Below are 19,926 nucleotides of genomic sequence, written 5' to 3' on the forward strand. Positions count from 1 at the left end.
ATAATTCTTTAGAGACACACACTCTATCAAGGAATTCTAAGGCAACATATAAAATGATATAATTGTAGCTTTTTTCAATACCTCTAAACCCACAATTTGATACTGCTGAAGATAAGTTTTGCATCTGAATTAGATTTATTTCATGTTAAAGAATTGTATAATAATATATTCAATCTGAAAAACAACAACTTTTTCAAACTTTGTAATATTTGATATAACTCAGTGGTTCTCAAACACATCCTTGAAGTTTTCCAAACAGGTCATGGTTTGGACAATTCTGCCTGTGGAAACAGGTGGGATAATTACTGACCCAACAATATAGATTAACGCACCTGAGCATGATTGTATTATGTAAGGCACTGCGGAACCCTCATGGCAATGTATAAATAAAGGATAATAATAATAATAATAATAATAATAATAATAATAATTAAAGAAATGCATAAAATATTGACCTGTTGGTGGTACTTGGGGACTGGAATTGAGAACCCCTGATATAACATGTGCACTATGTGACACTTCATCCCTCTTAAGATAAAATTTATTTAATGTATAACTCAGTAATAATATACAAAATTAACATGCAAAATGTGTATTTGGAAGCATTGGACAATAAAATTACAAAGTTTACATTTTGAAACTTACATAATGAGAAAGACAATATAAAATAGTTGTCCAGTAACTAAAAAAAATATATATATTTGATGCATTTCTTCATTCACAGTAGAAATGTGTATCATTCTAGTCCATAACTTTTCCATCAAGATTGAAAATGAATATGACATTTCTCTTTTAAAGGTTATTAAATTGATTATAATGTGTACTGGCACATAAACATCAACATAAATACTATTGCTAGTTGGTTAGAAAAAATTGTTAAGAGGCATACAATATTTATTTAATGCTATATATCTAGTTTTTCCCCTTATTATCATTCCTTGTTGTCTCCCCATTTCCATCCCTCTTTAATGCTATTATTTATATCAGAGGTTCCCAAACTCATTCCTGAAGGCACCCTGACAGTCCAGGTTTTAAGGATACCCAATGCTTGACCACATGCGACTTAATTAGTGCCTCAGTCAATTTGATTTAACCGCCTGTGCTAAAGCATGGATATCTCCAAAACCTGAACTGTTGCCTTGAGGACTGCATTTGGGAACCATTATGATTAAAATACATTTAACTTTATATGCTGTGTAACAAAAGCACAATTCCTAAATTAAAAAAACAATATAGAGATAAATGGTGAATGATGTGTCATGAGAACACCCACTTGCGCATTAGATGGGTAAGTGAGAAAGGGTTATTCAAATCAAACCATCTGGTCTAAATATGACTAAACTTGTCTGGACAAGACAGCAACAAGAAATGAAAATGTCTCAAATTTTCATTACCTTTTTAAACTAATATTTTCCATCTTAACATCCCTTATTTTTAACCTCATTGAAAGAGGTGGGCTGCTATGCTGATCTGTTTTATGACTAGCTTTATAGTAATTTGCTCATACAGAAATATCATAATATTTTCTATATATATTATGATTCTCTCTAAATATATAGCAGAAATATGAGGATAACTCAATTAAACTAAGTGAGATTTTTTTTTGCATAGATACATAGGAAGCACTATATTTGGTGGCTTCTAAAGAAAGTTATATTTTCTATGTACCTTTTTATTATTTATTCATGGATGAGACATTTTATATTGCTTAGATACCTTGATTTAAAAATTATACAGCAGTCTTCTCAAATAGGACTTATAAATAGCATTGCTTAAATGTTTGTGATTTTCATATATATTTGCTACCATATCTATCTTTGTCATTGTCAGTGAGAATCAAGTGGCATGCATGCACTCCTTGATGACAGATTGATTGACTGAGTAAAGAGTTCCTAATCAATTTGATCACTTGAATGGTAGTTTACTGAAAACAACTATAAAATACATAAATTGATGAAAATATAATGTATATACGTAATGTTCTGATTATATCACATATAGTTTATGCCTTTTGAATTCCATAATACAGTTACAGTAGACATTCTATTAATTTAAAAAAGCTCATTACTTACCTGCCAAAATATACTGTCTATTGTATTTCCAAGGAATCCATCCCGACCTTCTGTGGATACGAGTTTTGGACCAAGAATTGTCATAAATTCATCAAAATCCACCTGGCCATCACCTGAAATAAATGAAGCATGTACAATATCAAGCCACATCCCTTCAAATTAATAGAAAATTACAGGATTTAAATAGCCAAGATATTATCAATTATGTGTGTTTTATATATATATATATATATATATATATACACACACTCACACATATATATATATATATATATATCTATATATATATCTATCTATATATATATATATATAATTATATATATAAATAGCAAAGAAAGATCAGCGGCACTCAGGGTCTTAAAAAAATCCAAACAAGTGTATTCAGCGAAAATCACTGCATAAATCCAACGTTTCGGAGCCCGTAGCCCCTTTGTCAAGGTGAGTGAGAACATGTGAACAATGTGTCTTACCTTTTATAGGATGTGGTGAAGAGTGAAAAAAACGCTTGTGTAGAAAGAGACGCCGGTTCCGTTGTTTCAGCCCCGCACCCAACACTTCCTGTGCAGCAGGAGATGACGTACATACCTCCCAGCGTCATGTCGTCCGGGCAACCCTGTGTCTATGACGACCACAAGACGCTGCTGGGCGCACCTGGAACCGGCTCTGGAAAAATGCATATAAGTGAAAAAAAAATCAAGATTAAAAGGAGCCGATCAACCACCAGACACTATGTGTATGTAGTTATTAATGCGCAAAAGAAAAAATAGAAATGCAAAGAATAAAGTAAGTTAATGAGAAAAAAGATGAATCTGTGCTAAATTTGTAAAAAGAATATATATAAAGTGCCTGTATCTGTGTGATCAAATATGAATACTCATAACATGGTGATATAATCTTAATGAATAATTACTAAATAGATGCCTTAATAAACATATTGATAAAAAGGTGCACTTATATATTAACGATATAATACTATCATATGAAATCAAAAATTCTACAAGATTGCATATAAATATAAACAACAGCACAATCTAGAAACTGAAATTGAAATTAAGTTTAAAAACTACTTGTAAATATTCCAGGAAATTTTTTTTTCATTAAGGCCAGAAGGCCAAATGGTGTCTAAAGTAAAAATCCAGCGTGTTTTCCGCTGAAGGAGTTTGTTTTTTCTGTCTCCTCCTCTTAATGTGGCCAGCATGTGGTCGATGGCCATATATTTTAATGAAGATAACGGATGATTTAATTCCATGAAATGTTTGGCTACTGGTTGATCCATTGTCTTGCCTGAAAGTGCTGCTTTGATTGCTGATCGATGTAGGGCGATTCTTTCCTTCAATTGTCTTATGGTTTTTCCCACATAATAAAGTCCGCAAGGACAGATTATCAAGTAAATAACATAAGTTGAAGAACAGGATAAAACATGTTTTATTGGGATCAATTTATCCATGTGTGGGTGTTTAAAAGAAGGTCCGCTCATCAAAGATTTACATGTAAGGCAGCCTAAGCATTTGCAACACCCAGGGCTTTTAGACAAAAATGAGGAAGAGGAAGATGAGGAAGCTGCCTTGAAGTTCGTGATGTCGGCATGTACCAAATAGTCTTTAATGTTTTTTGCTCTGGTGAAACATGACATAGGATGTTTATTTTTAAAACATGTTAAATCTCTATCTGTTTTAACAATAGGCCATAGCGCTCTCGTTGCTCGTTGAAGCACTGGACTGGCTGTGCTATATTTGCTTTTCCAAGGAATGATGTCCGCCTGTTCCTTTCTTTTGGGAATCAGTAATGTAGTTCTTGGCATTCCCAGAACTTGCTGTTTTAAGGACTTGAGATTCTTTAATACATATCCTCTTTGCATAAATTTTGTGACCACTTTGTCCAGTTCATCTTCTAGTTTTGATCTATCACTGTTGATCCTGGCTACTCTTATCATTTGTGATTTGGGTAATCCTTTGATAAGAGATTTAGGATGATGACTATTGGCCCGTAAAATTGTATTTTTGTCTGTGGGCTTAGTAAATACAGTGGTATTGAGGCAATTCCCCTCTATAGTTATACAAACATCCAGATAATTGATTGTTTTTGGACTGTATTGAAAGGTAAGTTTAATGGGTGAACTTCTGGCATTGATTGTTTCCATCAAACTAATGAACTCAGTGGCATTACCGGTCCACACGAAAAATACTTCCACTGAGAACATAAAGACATTGGCAAAGAAAGGGGAGACACTGCTCCCCATGGCACATCCTGAGCGCTGTTCATAAAATTGTCCATCAAAAAGAAAATAATTTCTACTGAGAATTAATTTTAATAAAGTTAGAAAGAATTCCAACTCTACTTTGTGCATTTCCTCTTTCAATAAGAATTGTCTCATTACTTCCAATCCTTCCCCATGAGGTATACTGGTGTATAGATTAGACACATCCATAACACATAATAAAGCTCCTTCTGGAATATGATTTATTGAAGCTAAACATGTTAGAAATGCTGTAGTATCTTTGATGAAACTAGGTTGTTTAGAGACCAACGGCTGTAAAATGGTATCTAAGAATTGGGAAATGGGTTCAAATAAAGAATTTCTGGCCGATATTATCGGTCTGCCCGGGAGATGGGTTAGATTTTTATGTATTTTAGGTACCGAGAATAATAAAGGCATTACCGGGAAGTCTTGAATTAGGGCTTTATATATTTTATCAGAAATCAATCTACGATCTTTGGCTTGTAGGAGTAACTCGTCTAATTCTTTCTTGTATACTGATGTTGGGTCCTTGGATAGTTTCTGATATGTATCTGTATCTGCCAGTTGACGGTACAATTCCGAGAGATAGTCTGAAAGATCCTGAATGACTATCCCTCCCCCCTTGTCAGCGGGGCGAAAGACTACATCTCATAGATTGCTCATATTGTTAAGTGCAATCCTATCCTGTTTAGAGAGATTGCTATGAAACTAATTTTGTGCCCCCACGTACTTTTGTACGGAATCATCCAATAACCGGGTGAAAGTCTTAATTGAAGAGTTGGTGGATTTCATATGATAGTATTATATCATTAATATATAAGTGCACCTTTTTATTAATATGTTTATTAAGGCATCTATTTAGTAATTATTCATTAAGATTATATCACCATGTTATGAGTATTCATATTTGATCACACAGATACAGGCACTTTATATATATTCTTTTTACAAATTTAGCACAGATTCATCTTTTTTCTCATTAACTTACTTTATTCTTTGCATTTCTATTTTTTCTTTTTTCTTTTGCGCATTAATAACTACATACACATAGTGTCTGGTGGTTGATCGGCTCCTTTTAATCTTGATTTTTTTTTCACTTATATGCATTTTTCCAGAGCCGGTTCCAGGTGCGCCCAGCAGCGTCTTGTGGTCGTCATAGACACAGGGTTGCCCGGACGACATGACGCTGGGAGGTATGTACGTCATCTCCTGCTGCACAGGAAGTGTTGGGTGCGGGGCTGGAAACAATGGAACCGGCGTCTCTTTCTACACAAGCGTTTTTTTCACTCTTCACCACATCCTTTAAAAGGTAAGGCACATTGTTCACTTGTTCTCACTCACCTTGACAAAGGGGCTACGGGCTCCGAAACATTGGATTTATGCAGTGATTTTTGCTGAATACACTTGTTTGGATTTTTTTAAGACCCTGAGTGCCGCTGATCTTGCTTTGCTATTTGAATAATTCATTTACAGAGGGCACGGGGGCCAAGTGGCATTATATACTGGAGTGCCGGACTGTTTTCATTGTATATATATATATATATATATATATATATACACACACGTTTTTTTCCTTAACTTTTCCTTAAGCTTCTTACCCTTAGCAACCCCTCCAATGCCACATTTCTGTTCTGCAGGTGTTCATTGAGAAGCCCTATTGGTGTAACATTAATTACCCTACAGAATCATTTTTGAAAGGAATGCATTTGGAGAGGACATTTACTAGTTATCCTCTTCCCTTGCTCTTATACTAGTGCTTTTAATTTTCTAGAGAAGGTTTATGACCTATAATGACCATAATATAATTTCTGTCAGATTTACTGACATGTTTTAAATCTGCCAAAAAAAAGCCTACAGAAATTCCTCCAAACACTACCAACACTAAGTTAAAGAATGAGTAAAAAATTAGTAAAAGGGTAAGGGACATGTTTCAAAGAGTAATTCTTTTTCAAGCACTTATTTCTCAGCAAACAACAATTAGAAAGGATGTATTCAAAATACAGTACCAACAAAATAGATCATTGCATATTTAATGATAACCCTGCTTTAACAACCTGTGTTTATAGACATTACAATGTATAGACATATTCTAATTAGTTTCCAGATAAACATATATCAGGTTGAAGTAGGATATGAGTGAAGCTTAGCTCTTGATAATTTGGCAAGGTTTAGAGACATGAAATTTGAGTCCACAGAATTGGGACATAAATAAAAAATTGTACAATGTATACAGTAAGGTCATTACCTGCACCTGTTTAAATCTCAATTTTTCCTTTCTGCACAATTATACAAAGTGGACATCTACCAGCTATAATATATCAAGCAGCTCTTCTGGATGAGTTCTAAAGCTATTTATAGGCTCATTTACAATTTCCAGCACTGTGATTATAAGTAATAATAAATGTGTTCAGTGATAACAACAGTTCTGACAGGAAAAAGTACAGCTTCAAGTAATTAGAGCATCTGTTCCTAGCAACCTTAAACAGGGAAAGACACATACTTTAATAATATCTAATTAGCAAAGTACCACTTATATAATTCATTTTCAACTTTTAAATAATTAGCCAAAAGTATTCCTGGAAGTAAAAACAATTCACTGGGTCACAGAATGTTGATAATTATTCATGAAATATAATTAACAAAGGGCATGCCAGAGCATGCTGGATAATGTTAATAAGAATATTTTTCTTGCTGCTTCAGAACAATAGCTGTAATATGTTTATATAAAAGGGACACAATAAGAACTAATGATGTCAAAAATATTATATTTACTATTCATGAAAAAATATTCTGGAGCTGTAGTTAAAATAATCTATAATATAATAATGAAATGAAATATTATCTGAAAATGTTGTTACACTGATTATGAGAGCAAGTGTCAAGTCCAATTTTTGTAATGTTTACAATAACAGGGTTAAGCAACAAGACTGTATTGTTGATCCAGCCAATAAACATTAACTCATTGTAATTTTGTAAGTGATACAGCTTTCTTTTGATAGAAGATTGAAAAACTATTTCTATATTAAAAGAGTTATCTAGTGAAAACATAATAAAATAGGGGAATATTTTATTTTTCCATGATTGTTTCCATATTTAGCTTGTAGGTATTTAGCTCTCCAATATACTGTACTTGTAATTAGCTTACCTGAGCAAGGAGATACAATATGTGTCTACTTTATAGAAGGTCTGACACCATTATAAAGTCATAAAGGTAAATGACTGCTTATAATTTTCCTGTTTTGCCCTCACATTGTTCTACCACCACATATGGTTATAATCTAACCATGTCCACAAATCTATGTGAATGTAAGTTGGGATAAGGCCCAATGGAACATTTTGGCTTGACCCTCATTTTTCCATTGCACACTAAAACTATAGGACTTGGTGTTATCTGTAGCTCATTTTACACAAAAAAATGCTGATCTAATAGTGTTAGTGAAGATTCTACCAAGACCTTTCATGCAGTATATAAGAAAAACTCATATAGCATCTAGGTATAGCTATGGGTACTATTGGGATACTTAGAAAACTAGACAATTTGTTACAACAATCCCTATAAATCCTTCATTCTACTTTGGAGGCGATATATTGATCATCTTATCATCTGGGGGCTAACAAGACAAGATTGACATATAATCCTTTTTTAAATAAATATATATTGTACAATACATTTATCATTTACACACAGTGCTAGTAAAGACCTCATTTAAGAAGAGGTGAACATCTGCACTTATTATCTTAACATCAACAGTCATCATCTAAAGTCTTGCTTAAATAGTATTCACAAAAAGTACAATATTTTTGCATTAACACAAACTACACAAACTTATTGGATTACAAAGTACAAACTAAATTAGCAACCAAACATTTTGATGGGAAAACTTTTCCTCATCCAAACTTCTTGAATTTAAGTGGGGGTGTATCAAGCAGTGTAAAGAGCGGAGAAGTGTGATAGTGAAGGAGTTGCCCATAGCCACAAATAAGCTTCTAACAATCATTTTCAAGACTGTACTTGGATAATAGATAGGGAGTTTGACTTGTAACTTTCTCAGTCTTATTAGTGTGTATAAGTGATATACCTTTCTCTCAGCAATGTGGTTATAAAATGGAAAGTAAAGAGAATGAGATCATAGTGTATACTGTTGTACAGTGGTGTATGTATATGGTGGAATATAAAAACTCTCCATACTGTATGCTCCTACTAACTCTGCATAGCATCTCTGGTTCCATCATCACTCTGATTTCACTAGCTCTTATTGTCTCAGACTTGCATTGTTGCTCGAGACTGAAGGCTTTCATGAGAAGGAACTTCTCTACACTTTGTCTCCAGTCTGCATCTCATTTGTCAACCTCATATGTATTTGTTTCGCTTTTATGTGATATTTATATTTTATATGATTTGTAACTCTGAGGAATTTATTTGGCACATTAGAATTAAACTCTATAGATGATGATTCTATTAGGATGAGTTGTTTCCTGAAATGTATACCAGTAAGGCTCTGGTTATGGAGATGGTCCTAAGCTACTGTAACTGGTGTACTTTATGCCAGTTGGTGTGGACAGACAGATGATTATTAATTTAAATACAAATACATGGGCAATGTACAGACATTTTACTGACCTTCAAATACTGAAATTTCATGACAATGATTAAAGATAAGGGGAGGTGACAGACAAGCATTAATAGAACGAGAAAACTTCTTGAATTTCCAATTAAATACTTTAAATTTAATGATAGTTTGGAATAAAATGTATTGTTGGAGTGATGCTTATCCTTGACAAACCATTGTATTATAACCTTAGTACAATTTAAATGATTCATTAATAATGATTGATTTACTGATGCTTGTATACATACATTTAATATTTGCCATCTCTGCTATACTAACCAACCTGTTTTTTATTTAATTTGTATGTGTTTGACTAATTGACTCACAATTATTCATTATATGTAAAAATAACTTTCTCTGTTACTGTATGTTTACAGGCAGAAAAGCAGGATTCAGTTGCCTGTTAGGGATTGCACTAGCAGGGTACAGGTGTGTAGTCTCACTAGCCCCCAGTTTTCACCTGGGACCTTCACAAGACAGCATTTATGTTATTATTTCCCTTTTCCCAATTGAGTCCCAATATATATCAATGCTACTATAATTTGTTACCTCCAGAATTCTGAACTAATGTCTTATACTATTTAATGCATGTATAAACACTTTCCATGTACTACAATCTATTATCTTCTAAAATTGATTATTGTTTTATCACATATTGATTCAAATATATTTTCTACAGCCTGTTCCAATGAGGGTTATGCCAAATTAGATATCTATACTATCTATACATTATTATATTGTCTGCTGACTTATTTATTTCTCGGTTCAAATTTGCATTGATCAAATACTCAATATGTTTTAAGACGGATTTTACTAGTGGTAATAATTGCATATATTCCAACATGACCAGGAGGGACAAAATGCTCTGTTCCTGGACTTCCATCTAAATTTATGATTGCCGTTACCTGTGATGAACGTATTAATTTATAAGAAAGGTGTTTCAACACAGGTGAAGTCCGGGAACAGAGCATTTTGTCTCTCACAGAATAGGTCATGGTGAGAGGTATGAAATTAGATTGTAATCTTCACCTTTTAATACCTTTCTTATTGTGCTATGCAGAGAAGAAACGCTATTAGCATTGCTTTTACTAGCTGTGCCTACTAAGCCATATAAATCAGAATTAAAACAGCTAAATAATAAGGGTTAGATGCACTTATATTCACTATCTCAATCGATTAATACTTGATTAGTAATTAACACCTTGCTTGGCAAACTCTATTTGGATCAATGAGATAATTGAAATATAGTAGCTGCTCTGTGGTTAACTTTTCCCATATTAATCAATCATCCCTTATTTTTTAATGTGGAGTTTATATTTTACTGTAATAAACCTCTCAGTAGTAATTATTTACTTCAGTGCTTATCTGACAAGCTCCGCTTTGACAACAGAGTGGTCAACATTTAATTTGGAACAACTGTACATGATTAACTAATCATCTTTAATTTATTAATACTCAATACAGGACTTTTATGACTCGCACAATTTTATAGAACACAAATTCAAACAAATCTAACTATTACTTTTCATATTCAACTATGCAACTCATTAACTCAAAGTGAAGTTTAAGATAAATCAAGGTGTTAATAACTCCAACACATACAATGTTTTTTTAGCATGTCATATTACAGGACATACTATCATTTTCTCTTTTGTTTTTATGCAGGGATATTCTTTTACTCTTGCTCTAATTATAATTAATGAATTATTAAAAAATGTACACCCTAAATCAGTGGTTCTCAAACTCGGTCCTCAGGACCCCACACAGTTCACTTTTTGCAGGTCACCCAGCAGGTGCACAGGTGTACTCATTACTCACTGACACATTTTAGAATATCTACAGGTGCAGCAAACTATTTCACTAGTAATTATGTGAGGAGACCTGCTAAACATGCACTGTTTGGGGTCCTGAGGACCGAGTTTGAGAAACTGTGCCCTAAATGCTCCCCTGTTCTATCAGAGTCAGTATTTCTTTGTCTGAGGATATGTTTTTGCCAGTGGTGTCATTAGTCCTTTCTTCTGTATGAACTACAGTGATAAATAGAATGCTCTAGAGACCCTTCTGAATTGTAAGTGTAATGTATACTTTCATTACTTCAATTTTTTACTCTTGTTGAAGCCATTCCCTTTTTATCTGGCACATGCTATACTCTTGAAAATTACAGTAGTATAGTAAATCTGTCAGGAAACGTGTGATGTGTGGCATTGAATAATAATATGTTATGTATATAAACTGTCATAAATAAAGTTGCAATGTATAGCCAGTAAGTCAATACAGTGTTTGGACACCTAATCTAATGGAAAGTGTGCAGAGAGGTATACAATGCTGTTGTGTTTTATAACCAAGGGTCTGTAACAACTGTTACAAAGATGTGTAGAAAGAATAGACCGCAATTGTGCTACTGCATTATTTCATTGACACTATAAAGGAATAAGTTACCTTTTATGTAAATTATTACCCAGAATGAAATATTGAGTTAATATTGATAAATTTGTGAAAATAGGAATTCATATGTAACTAAAGTAAAAAATTATCCAAAACGGTTGGTTTATGCAAAAAAATCAAACTCTTGCCATGTCGTAGTGTCATCAAAAACATTTCAGGAATCTCCTTTCCCATTAAGGAGAGTCAGTGTAACTGCTAACAATGCCTTTCCATTGTGAGACAATAATCTATTCATGTCTTTCTAATTAGCTGGACATAAGGATGTTAGTGGAGCATGAGTCAGTTGTGTCTACTGTCATGGTTGTACAACTAAGCAAAATTTCCCAAATATTTATACTAGAGAACAAACCAGCATTATTGGTTGCACCTCTGGGCTATGTGGATAAGTCCACCTTCCCCACACGAGGATAGGAAGAGATAACCTTTTAATTAAGTTATTGCTCCTATATATATTGTAAATGTGGAAGGTATATTTTGTTTTAGGTATTTTTGAAAGGGAGACTTTGTGTGTGACATTTTGAAAATAGGTAATCCCATGTTAGTTAAGCATTTGGTTTGAGGCCAGTGTTAACATTGTCAGCAGAAGGTCATCCTTCTATGTATCTTATTTATCTGTGTGATAGAGCAATAGGGAAATTATTGCCATAATGAAACAGCAAGTCATCTGAGAAATCAAAAGTTGCTGTAAATTGTGTTTAAATCTAACTTTAGTAAAAGCATTGCTTCGTGTGGCAGGTCTCCTGGAAGTATTTAAGGTGGTAGACTTAGTGATGAAGGCTCTAGAGGGAGGTGGATTACCTCCCCTGCATGCATATGTGTATAAACTTTATAAAAAAAGAGGCAGCAGATCCCATGGGGTTGGGTATGGGATCCCGCCGGTCGGGATGCCGCCAGACAGAATACGGACAGCGGCATCCTGACAGTGAGAATCCTGACTACCTTAAGGGAAGTACCCGCCCCCTCTCCTAACCCTAACTCTCCCTCCTTGGTGCCTAAACTTAACCTCCCCCCTAGTGCCTAAACCTAACCTCCCCCTTCCCGCATCCTAAACCTCCCCCCTTAGTGCCTAACCATAAGCCTCCACCTAGTGCCTAACCCTAACCCTAACACTTCCCTAACCCCAGATACTTACCCTTGGGATACTGGTAGTCGGAATTCTGGAGCCAGGATCCAATGCTGTCAGGACTCCGGCGCCTGTATGTCAACTGCCTGCATCCCACACACTGGGATGCTGATTACATCCCAAGCCTATGTAGTTTTACTTTCTTGTATGTCTGAGACGATTATAACTACCACAGACTGCTGTGTAACAGCTCTTATCATGGCTCTTTACTGTATGGGCAAGAAACACCATTCTGCTTACAAGATTCTACAGGACACCTATTGCCTCCTATAGTCCTGTAACCAACAGATAAGAGCGAATAAACTCTAACTCTAAAGTATTCCCTTGTAGTCATGTATTATACCCAGCAAACAGAGATACTGTAATGCTCTGCCTCCTACACCATCAGTCTTAAACCAAAGTAACAGGTAAAGAGGAACCATCCACTGCTACCAGTAAATTGGTGCTGTTGCAGATATACCAAACACCAATAAGTAAGCAGTTCCAGGTGCAGGTGAAGGAGCCTAGTGAAGGCAGTGTCTACTCTCTTAGAACTAGTGCACTGTTGGTGGCCCGAGAGACACCGGAAAGAGTTGACAGTAACGGTTTACTCACAGTAAGTAACTCCAAGATATAATGCTAAAACCCCCAAATAAACTGTAGATAGAAAATATAGTGTTGCAGAGTCTCACGCTTATGGTTTAGGAACACTTATTACAGAAACATTAAATTACAAGAACTATCACTAGATTACTGTATATACAATTTAGGATATACATATATAGAGAAATGGAAATAAGGGAATTAAAACTTGGTTTTATTGTTAAATTCTAGAATTAGTATTCAAAAACTCCATATACACACTGTGAAAAACAAAATAGTTAACCTTAAATGATTTGGAATTAGTTTAAGATGTTTTATCTAGTTGTAAATAACACTCTAATGGGAACATGCAATGGGAGTTTCAACATAGTAACTATTTATGGGACAGATTTATCAACTAATTTTAATATATAGATAATTACATATCTATCATGAGATGGGGTCATTACAGGCAGCAGAACTGTTGGCTCAACAAAGATTGCAGCCTCACTTTTCCTACTTGTATCTCTGCCCTCTGAACACAGTGTCCACTGACACTTATCACTGTACACATCAACCTGAAGTGGCTGTGCGCTACCTCCAAAAATGACTATATGAAGATCCCAGGAGTGGAAGTTCTGTGAAGGGGAGGCATATAGCGGAGGTACGTAGGTGGTGTCAGGAAACAGCAGTGCAGGCATAACAAAGGTTCAGGAATTGCCCCTGTGCATAAGACTACACCAAATATGAGTAGCACATTTCCAATATCCTCAAATTGGTGATGTCTATGCTCCCAAGTCACATTTAAACAAATGGTCCTGCCCTACTGTTGCTGACTCTTGGGTTGATGTCCTCAAGATCTTGCATAATCTAATGAGATTACCTTTTTCCCATAGAGCCAAAATATCTCTTCAGGACCTTAACATTCCCAGGAAATTCCAGAACATGTTTAGGAAATGCTTTTTGGCATGGCTATTAGATAGCTGCCCAGTACATATACTCCTTGCAAATATAATTTTAAAGTTATTAGGATATTTTTATAAACACATATAGTTAGAATTCACAGGCTTCCATTGCAGGAGCAAATTGCTCCATTGGTAAGGTGTCTGACTGCAAAGTGTGAGGTGATAGGTTTGAGTCCCTGGTAAGACACTATTTTGAATTAGTTAAATTAAGGAGAATATGACTGAAGGTGCTTAGGATCAGAAGGGAAAGTGGCCCAGCAGCAGAAGAGATGGAGGATGGGGAGGAGATGTGATCAGATTCCTGAACAGGTTCCCTGCGCAAGGATGACATGAAAATTCATGAAGCGTTCCATATTTTTAATATATTAAAGACAGAATTAATTATATTTTGATCGGCCATTAGTAGTTACCAACCTGATAGCTCTATCACTGTTGACAACTCAACAATCAATCCCACCCCATAAACCCGCTGCCTAGGTGTCATCCTTAACTGTGAACTGTCCTTTGTTGCCCACATTCAATCTGTCTCAAAATCATGTTACATACATCTAAAAAACATAGTCAAAATTCGACCATATCTTACACAGGACACTGCAAAACTCTAATCCATGCGCTCATTATTTGCAATAGTCTCCTTGCTGTTACAATCCATTTTGAATGCAGCTGCGAGGCTGATCTTCCTCGCCAAACGTTCATTATCTGCTGAACCACTCTGTCAGTCCCTCCAATGGCTATCGGTCTTCTAGCGTATTCAATATAAAATACTTACACTCACACACAAAGCTATTAACCAAACCACACCAACATACATCTCTTCACTTATCTCAAAATATCTTCCAACCCGACATCTCCGCTCTGTGCAAGATCTGCATCTCTCATCCATACGCATTACTTGTTCCCACGCACGGTTACAGGACTTTTTTTGGGCTGCACCCACCCTGTGGAATGCCCTCCCACACACAATAAGACTTTCCACTAGTCTCCAAACATTCAAGCGTTCCCTGAAAACTCACCTCTTCAAACAAGATTATCAGGTTCCAGAACCACCCACATAACCTTCATAGGTTGCCTATCTAACTCCCTTCTTACAGTATACACATATCACATATTTTCTCTTTCTTCAATTTCACATCCTCCTAACTCTAGGCCAACTTTCCTGTGTGACTGGACCATACAGCTTCCCAATAACATCTGCAATCTGGATGGACCAATTTGCAATATATAGTGCCTATTATTGTGTATCAACACCTACTGTATTTCCCTATAAATACGTCTGTCTGTTACTACCCAGTTTGTTCTATTAATGTTGTTTCCATTGTAAAGCACAACAGAATAGGCTGCGCTATAAAAGAAACTGTTAATAAATAATAAATAAACTCAGATGGAGAAAAGAGAAGCCGGGTCTAATAAAGCAGAAGAAAGAATTGCTGGCAGAGTGGGGAAGGCACCTCTCCAATCTGACACCTCCCTGCAATGCTTACCACATTGCGCTGTCCCTGGATGGGGACCAAATATATTCACATCTCCAACCTATGCATCCACTTATACTATCCAGTTTTAAAAGCATGAAAATATTGTGTTTTTTTATATCAAGAAAGGTTTTCACTTTTGCCCTCTAAATGCTTAGTTATATTTCCTAATTAAAGCTAGTCAGAGAGAAATTGCAAAAAAACCTCTGTGAATATTAATGTTGCTTCTCAAGGCTCTGCGGCCTTCCACTAAGTGTATATATTCACTTGATAACCATATGTTTTCCTTAAAAATAAAGCTAAAACAAAACTCTGTTCTATTGGCAGAACCTATGGCATTGATAGGATTCAGCAGTGTGCAATGGAGGGCGGTTCACATGGTAAATAACTTAACCAGGTTTATTGTTTTATTAATCGTCAGATAACAGGATGTAGGGTAACTCAGGGTTAATGCAAGTATGCACAATAGGTGTGCGTCGATGGAGTAGTGGTACTGATTTAACGCATACATACAGTAAGTATGAATATTTTTATGTTCTCTGTTGGCAATGCTCATTGGAATCTATCTCATTTTACTATTATAAGAAAGATTGCACACATCAGCTGCAGGCTACACAAAATTAGACTCTATGCCAGTGGTGGTACTAGGGGCATTAGCATGCTGCTCCAGCTGACTGACCTGCAGCTCTGAAGGCATCACTATACGGGTTCAGCTCCAAATATGTACACTTGTATAATAGGTAAAAAAATGTAAGAAACTTATAAACAAATGTGCAAAGAAAACCTTACAAAATGACAATAAAAATAAGAGAAAGTACCAAAAACATGCAAAAAAGGATAAATCTGAACTCTGACTAAAACAAACATACAGTAGCTCTCACTCACTGTTGTGCTGAATTTGTAGAAGGCTGATATGGAAAATCAAAGATGTAATCTGGTGAAGAGAAGCTAATCAAAACAACTGTCAAAAAGAAAATAAATGATTTAACACTATTTGCACATATGTAGCCAAAATTTGGATAAATTGACAAAATATATTCAGCGACTTCTTACAATACTGGGAGATGGGTTCCTGCACTCATTGTGTCTAGTGAAGAGTGTGTAAATTTAGGGAAATTGTGTTCATTGTCTGGAAGGTTTGTGTAGATAATTGTGTACAGAAGACAGAACACAGGATCAGTACAATTGATCTATTCTCAATGTTAAGACAACAGCAGTGGTTAATAAAACAATTGTTTACAATGTTACTTGATCATAGAGGTGAGTATTCTCTTGTGATCAGTGATCTGCTGGTTAAATTGTAATATTGCAGTGTGTAACAATGTAGCACTGTCCAACACAAGGGGGAATATTTATTTACTGTAAGTGCAAGCTTACCAAACATTTCGCAGCTGCAGGATTTTTCCAGCATTTGTGAGATTTATGGTATTCAATTCGGTGAGAGATATCTTTTTTTTGGGGGGGGGGTCTGTTTTATTTCTTTTCTCGCAGCTGCAAAGCAAATCTAATTTTTCCTAAAATTGTTATTTTTAGGAAAAATTGTATAGACTTGCTACTGAAGCCTTTGGAGTTAATGACTAACCAATCGGAAGTTTTCATTTAACTTAATTAGTCCAATAATTATTTACCTTCTGGCAGCACTGTCCACCAGAGGAGCATCACTGACATGCTGAAGTGGCTCAGTCTTCCTCTGATGTCTTCCACAGTGCATGCAGAGATTCTTTTCTGTGAAATCAGTGTATGTGAGCCCCCATCAGTGTACAGTAAGTTTTGCGTGTTCTACAGATGGAAAATATACATATGTGGTTTTGTGATTATCAGAAATTAATGGTAGCCTAGTTCACTGTCTCCTAATTTACAATTAAGAATTTGATTTAAATCATTAAGGGCTCTTTTTAAAAATTACACAAAACCCCTTTAGCACTCACTAAGTATTTAGCAAACAGCAGTAAGCTTAGCTTACCACTGTTTGTCACTGTAATGCTAACGCCATCCACAACCCTAACTATGTTAATTTTGTATATTCTCCCTGTACTTGCGTGGGTTTTCTCCAGGTATTCCGGTTTCCTCCCACAGTCCAAAAATATATTGGTAGATTAATTGGCTACTGACAAAAAAGTGATCCCTAGTTGTGAGGGTGTACATGTGGTAGGGAATATAGATTGTAAGCTCCACTGGGCAGGGACTGATGTGAATGGCCAAATATTCTCTGAAAAGCGCTGTGGAATATGTGTGTGCTATATAGATAACTGATAATAATAGAAGGCATTACTGATACGGTTCCCATGCACACATGTGCTTTACACAGCAGCCCATCACTGGCAGCATTATGCTGCCAGCAACAGAGTGGAGTATGCCACCGAAGAAGGAAATGTTGTGGGACTTCCCTCATTTAGTTAAATACCAGCAGTGTATTCATTTGTATTTATGTGATTCTAAACAAAATATGCTCCTTGCAATAAGTACCGGTCATAAATGGTGCCCTTAGTAGGTGGTAAATAAGACTCATTTAAAGAAAAGTAAAATGTGTGACATTTATTTATTCCAATTTGGAAGTGATAAGATAGAGGATCCCATCATGCTACTGACCAAAATAAAGTTTTAGGTTTTCTTTGTCAGAAATGGAATGTGGTTTGTGATTTACTACTCCAAGAAGGGGGGCTTCAGTTATACTGTCCAGGTGTCAATGTTATAATGGTTGAGGATAGCAAAAAATGTGGATATTTGGTGTATTATGAGAGTGTGGGTGAGATGTGCTTATAATTAAACACAATAAAAAAAACCCTTGGCAGAAATGTCTATATGTTGTTCTGAATAATACAGTGGGGGTGGGGTGGGGTGAAGTTGGTGTTTACTTTACTTTCTATTTTTTATATTAATCACCATCTCAAGTATCGGCAAGCATACACTTCTATGATAAGATTTTTATGTATATGAATACCCTACTAAACATTAGACGATTAAGCAAGGAATTTTAGGATATGAAGCATACGCCACCCATATGACTGTCAAAACCGATATGTAACCTAGAGTTGAGTATTACATTGTAATATAGTTATATTACAATTTCAGCATCAGATCTTTGATCTCAGGAGAATACCACCTTCATGTTGAAGAAACATTGAGCGCGATTCCATTCAGTGCGATGTTGAATAGCCCTAGGGGGAGGCTCCCGAAGCAATTCAATTTAGTGTGCTGTTATGTCGGAGAATGCCGGTTCTCACAACTTAACCTGGGTGTTTAGTCACGAGAACCGGCATTCTCCGACTAAAGTGCCGGCCACGCAGCTGTTAGCGCCACGCTAAGCTGGAAAACAGCCATGTGGCCGGCACTTTTGTCGGATTTGTCCTCGCATCCCAGGAGGGTGTGAGAACAAAATCCTTTAGCCACTCAAACATCATGTTGAATTGAATAGCTTTGGAGGACTCCCTCACGGGGCTATTCAACTTTACATTGAATGGAATCGAGCCCATTGTCTATAATTGTTTCATTAACCACTGTAATTTTCTTAACTTTGAGAATACATTAATTGTACTGAATCTGTGTCTTGTCTTCTGTACACCATTAATCACACACAACCTTCCCCAAAATTACCACAACCTTTCCCACATTAGTACACCTTTCACTGCATGAAGTAAACACAGATACTCATCTCAAATTCCTTGTGGCTGCTCTGCCCTGACACATTCACACAGTAGATAGAGCAGGCTCACCCCTAACACATCCATGTAGAAATTAGACATTAAATAGAACAAATTTACATTTCATGCAGCTGATATATAAACTGTGATGTTACACAATTTAATTGGTTGTTTTCATTAATAATTAATATCCATCACTGTTTAAGTGTATACTGCACTGTTTGTTCAAGAAAGAGTCTGTCAGGAAAAGGAATTTATCTCTTTAACAATCAGTTTCACATCCCTTTACTAGAGAGCTACCAGAAGCAGTTTCCGAGATGTGTAATTGGTTTGACAGTTTCCCATTGATGACACTAATGTATACATTACCAGCGTAGTGTGTCCATGCAGCTGTATTGATGTATTTTGACCCTAGACTGCAAGCAGAGGCTCTATAATGATATGACAACCAGTTTAGAAAGGACATCTTTAACTCCAGGGGCTAGTATTGAGTGATGAGTCAATTCCACCAGCACAAACAGCAAGCATTTTGCAGGAAAAAAGAAAGCTCTTTAAAGTCCTATTTCAAGTGTATAAAGAGTACTGTTGTTGAAATCTCTACTGCAAAGACACTTGCAAAAAATATATAATACAATAAATTAGAAATCCAATTAAATGGTATTGTCGGTGACTGTGTACAAACTGTGTAACTGAAAATGTATAGGATTTTTTCTCAGTCACTACCCATAGGAAAAAACATGCCAAATGGATATAATCAAATTCATGGTATATATGCCGTATCAAATGCCTTTAGTCTTATAC

At 35.6% G+C, this 19,926-nt stretch overlaps 1 protein-coding gene across 2 annotated transcripts in view; it reads right to left on the minus strand.

Annotated features, from left to right (window-relative positions):
- Positions 1–19,926, minus strand: part of CALN1 (calneuron 1) — a 384,359-nt gene that overhangs the window by 184,640 nt on the left and 179,793 nt on the right. For both annotated transcript variants that reach the window (XM_088445859.1, XM_088445858.1), the window contains exon 4: positions 2,073–2,185. In XM_088445859.1, the coding sequence (XP_088301985.1) occupies positions 2,073–2,185 (113 nt within the window). The remainder of the gene's footprint in view (positions 1–2,072; positions 2,186–19,926) is intronic.

Source organism: Taudactylus pleione, unplaced genomic scaffold, assembly GCF_031769625.1.
Source record: "Taudactylus pleione unplaced genomic scaffold, aTauple2 ptg000391l, whole genome shotgun sequence".
Lineage (NCBI taxonomy): Eukaryota > Metazoa > Chordata > Amphibia > Anura > Myobatrachidae > Taudactylus > Taudactylus pleione.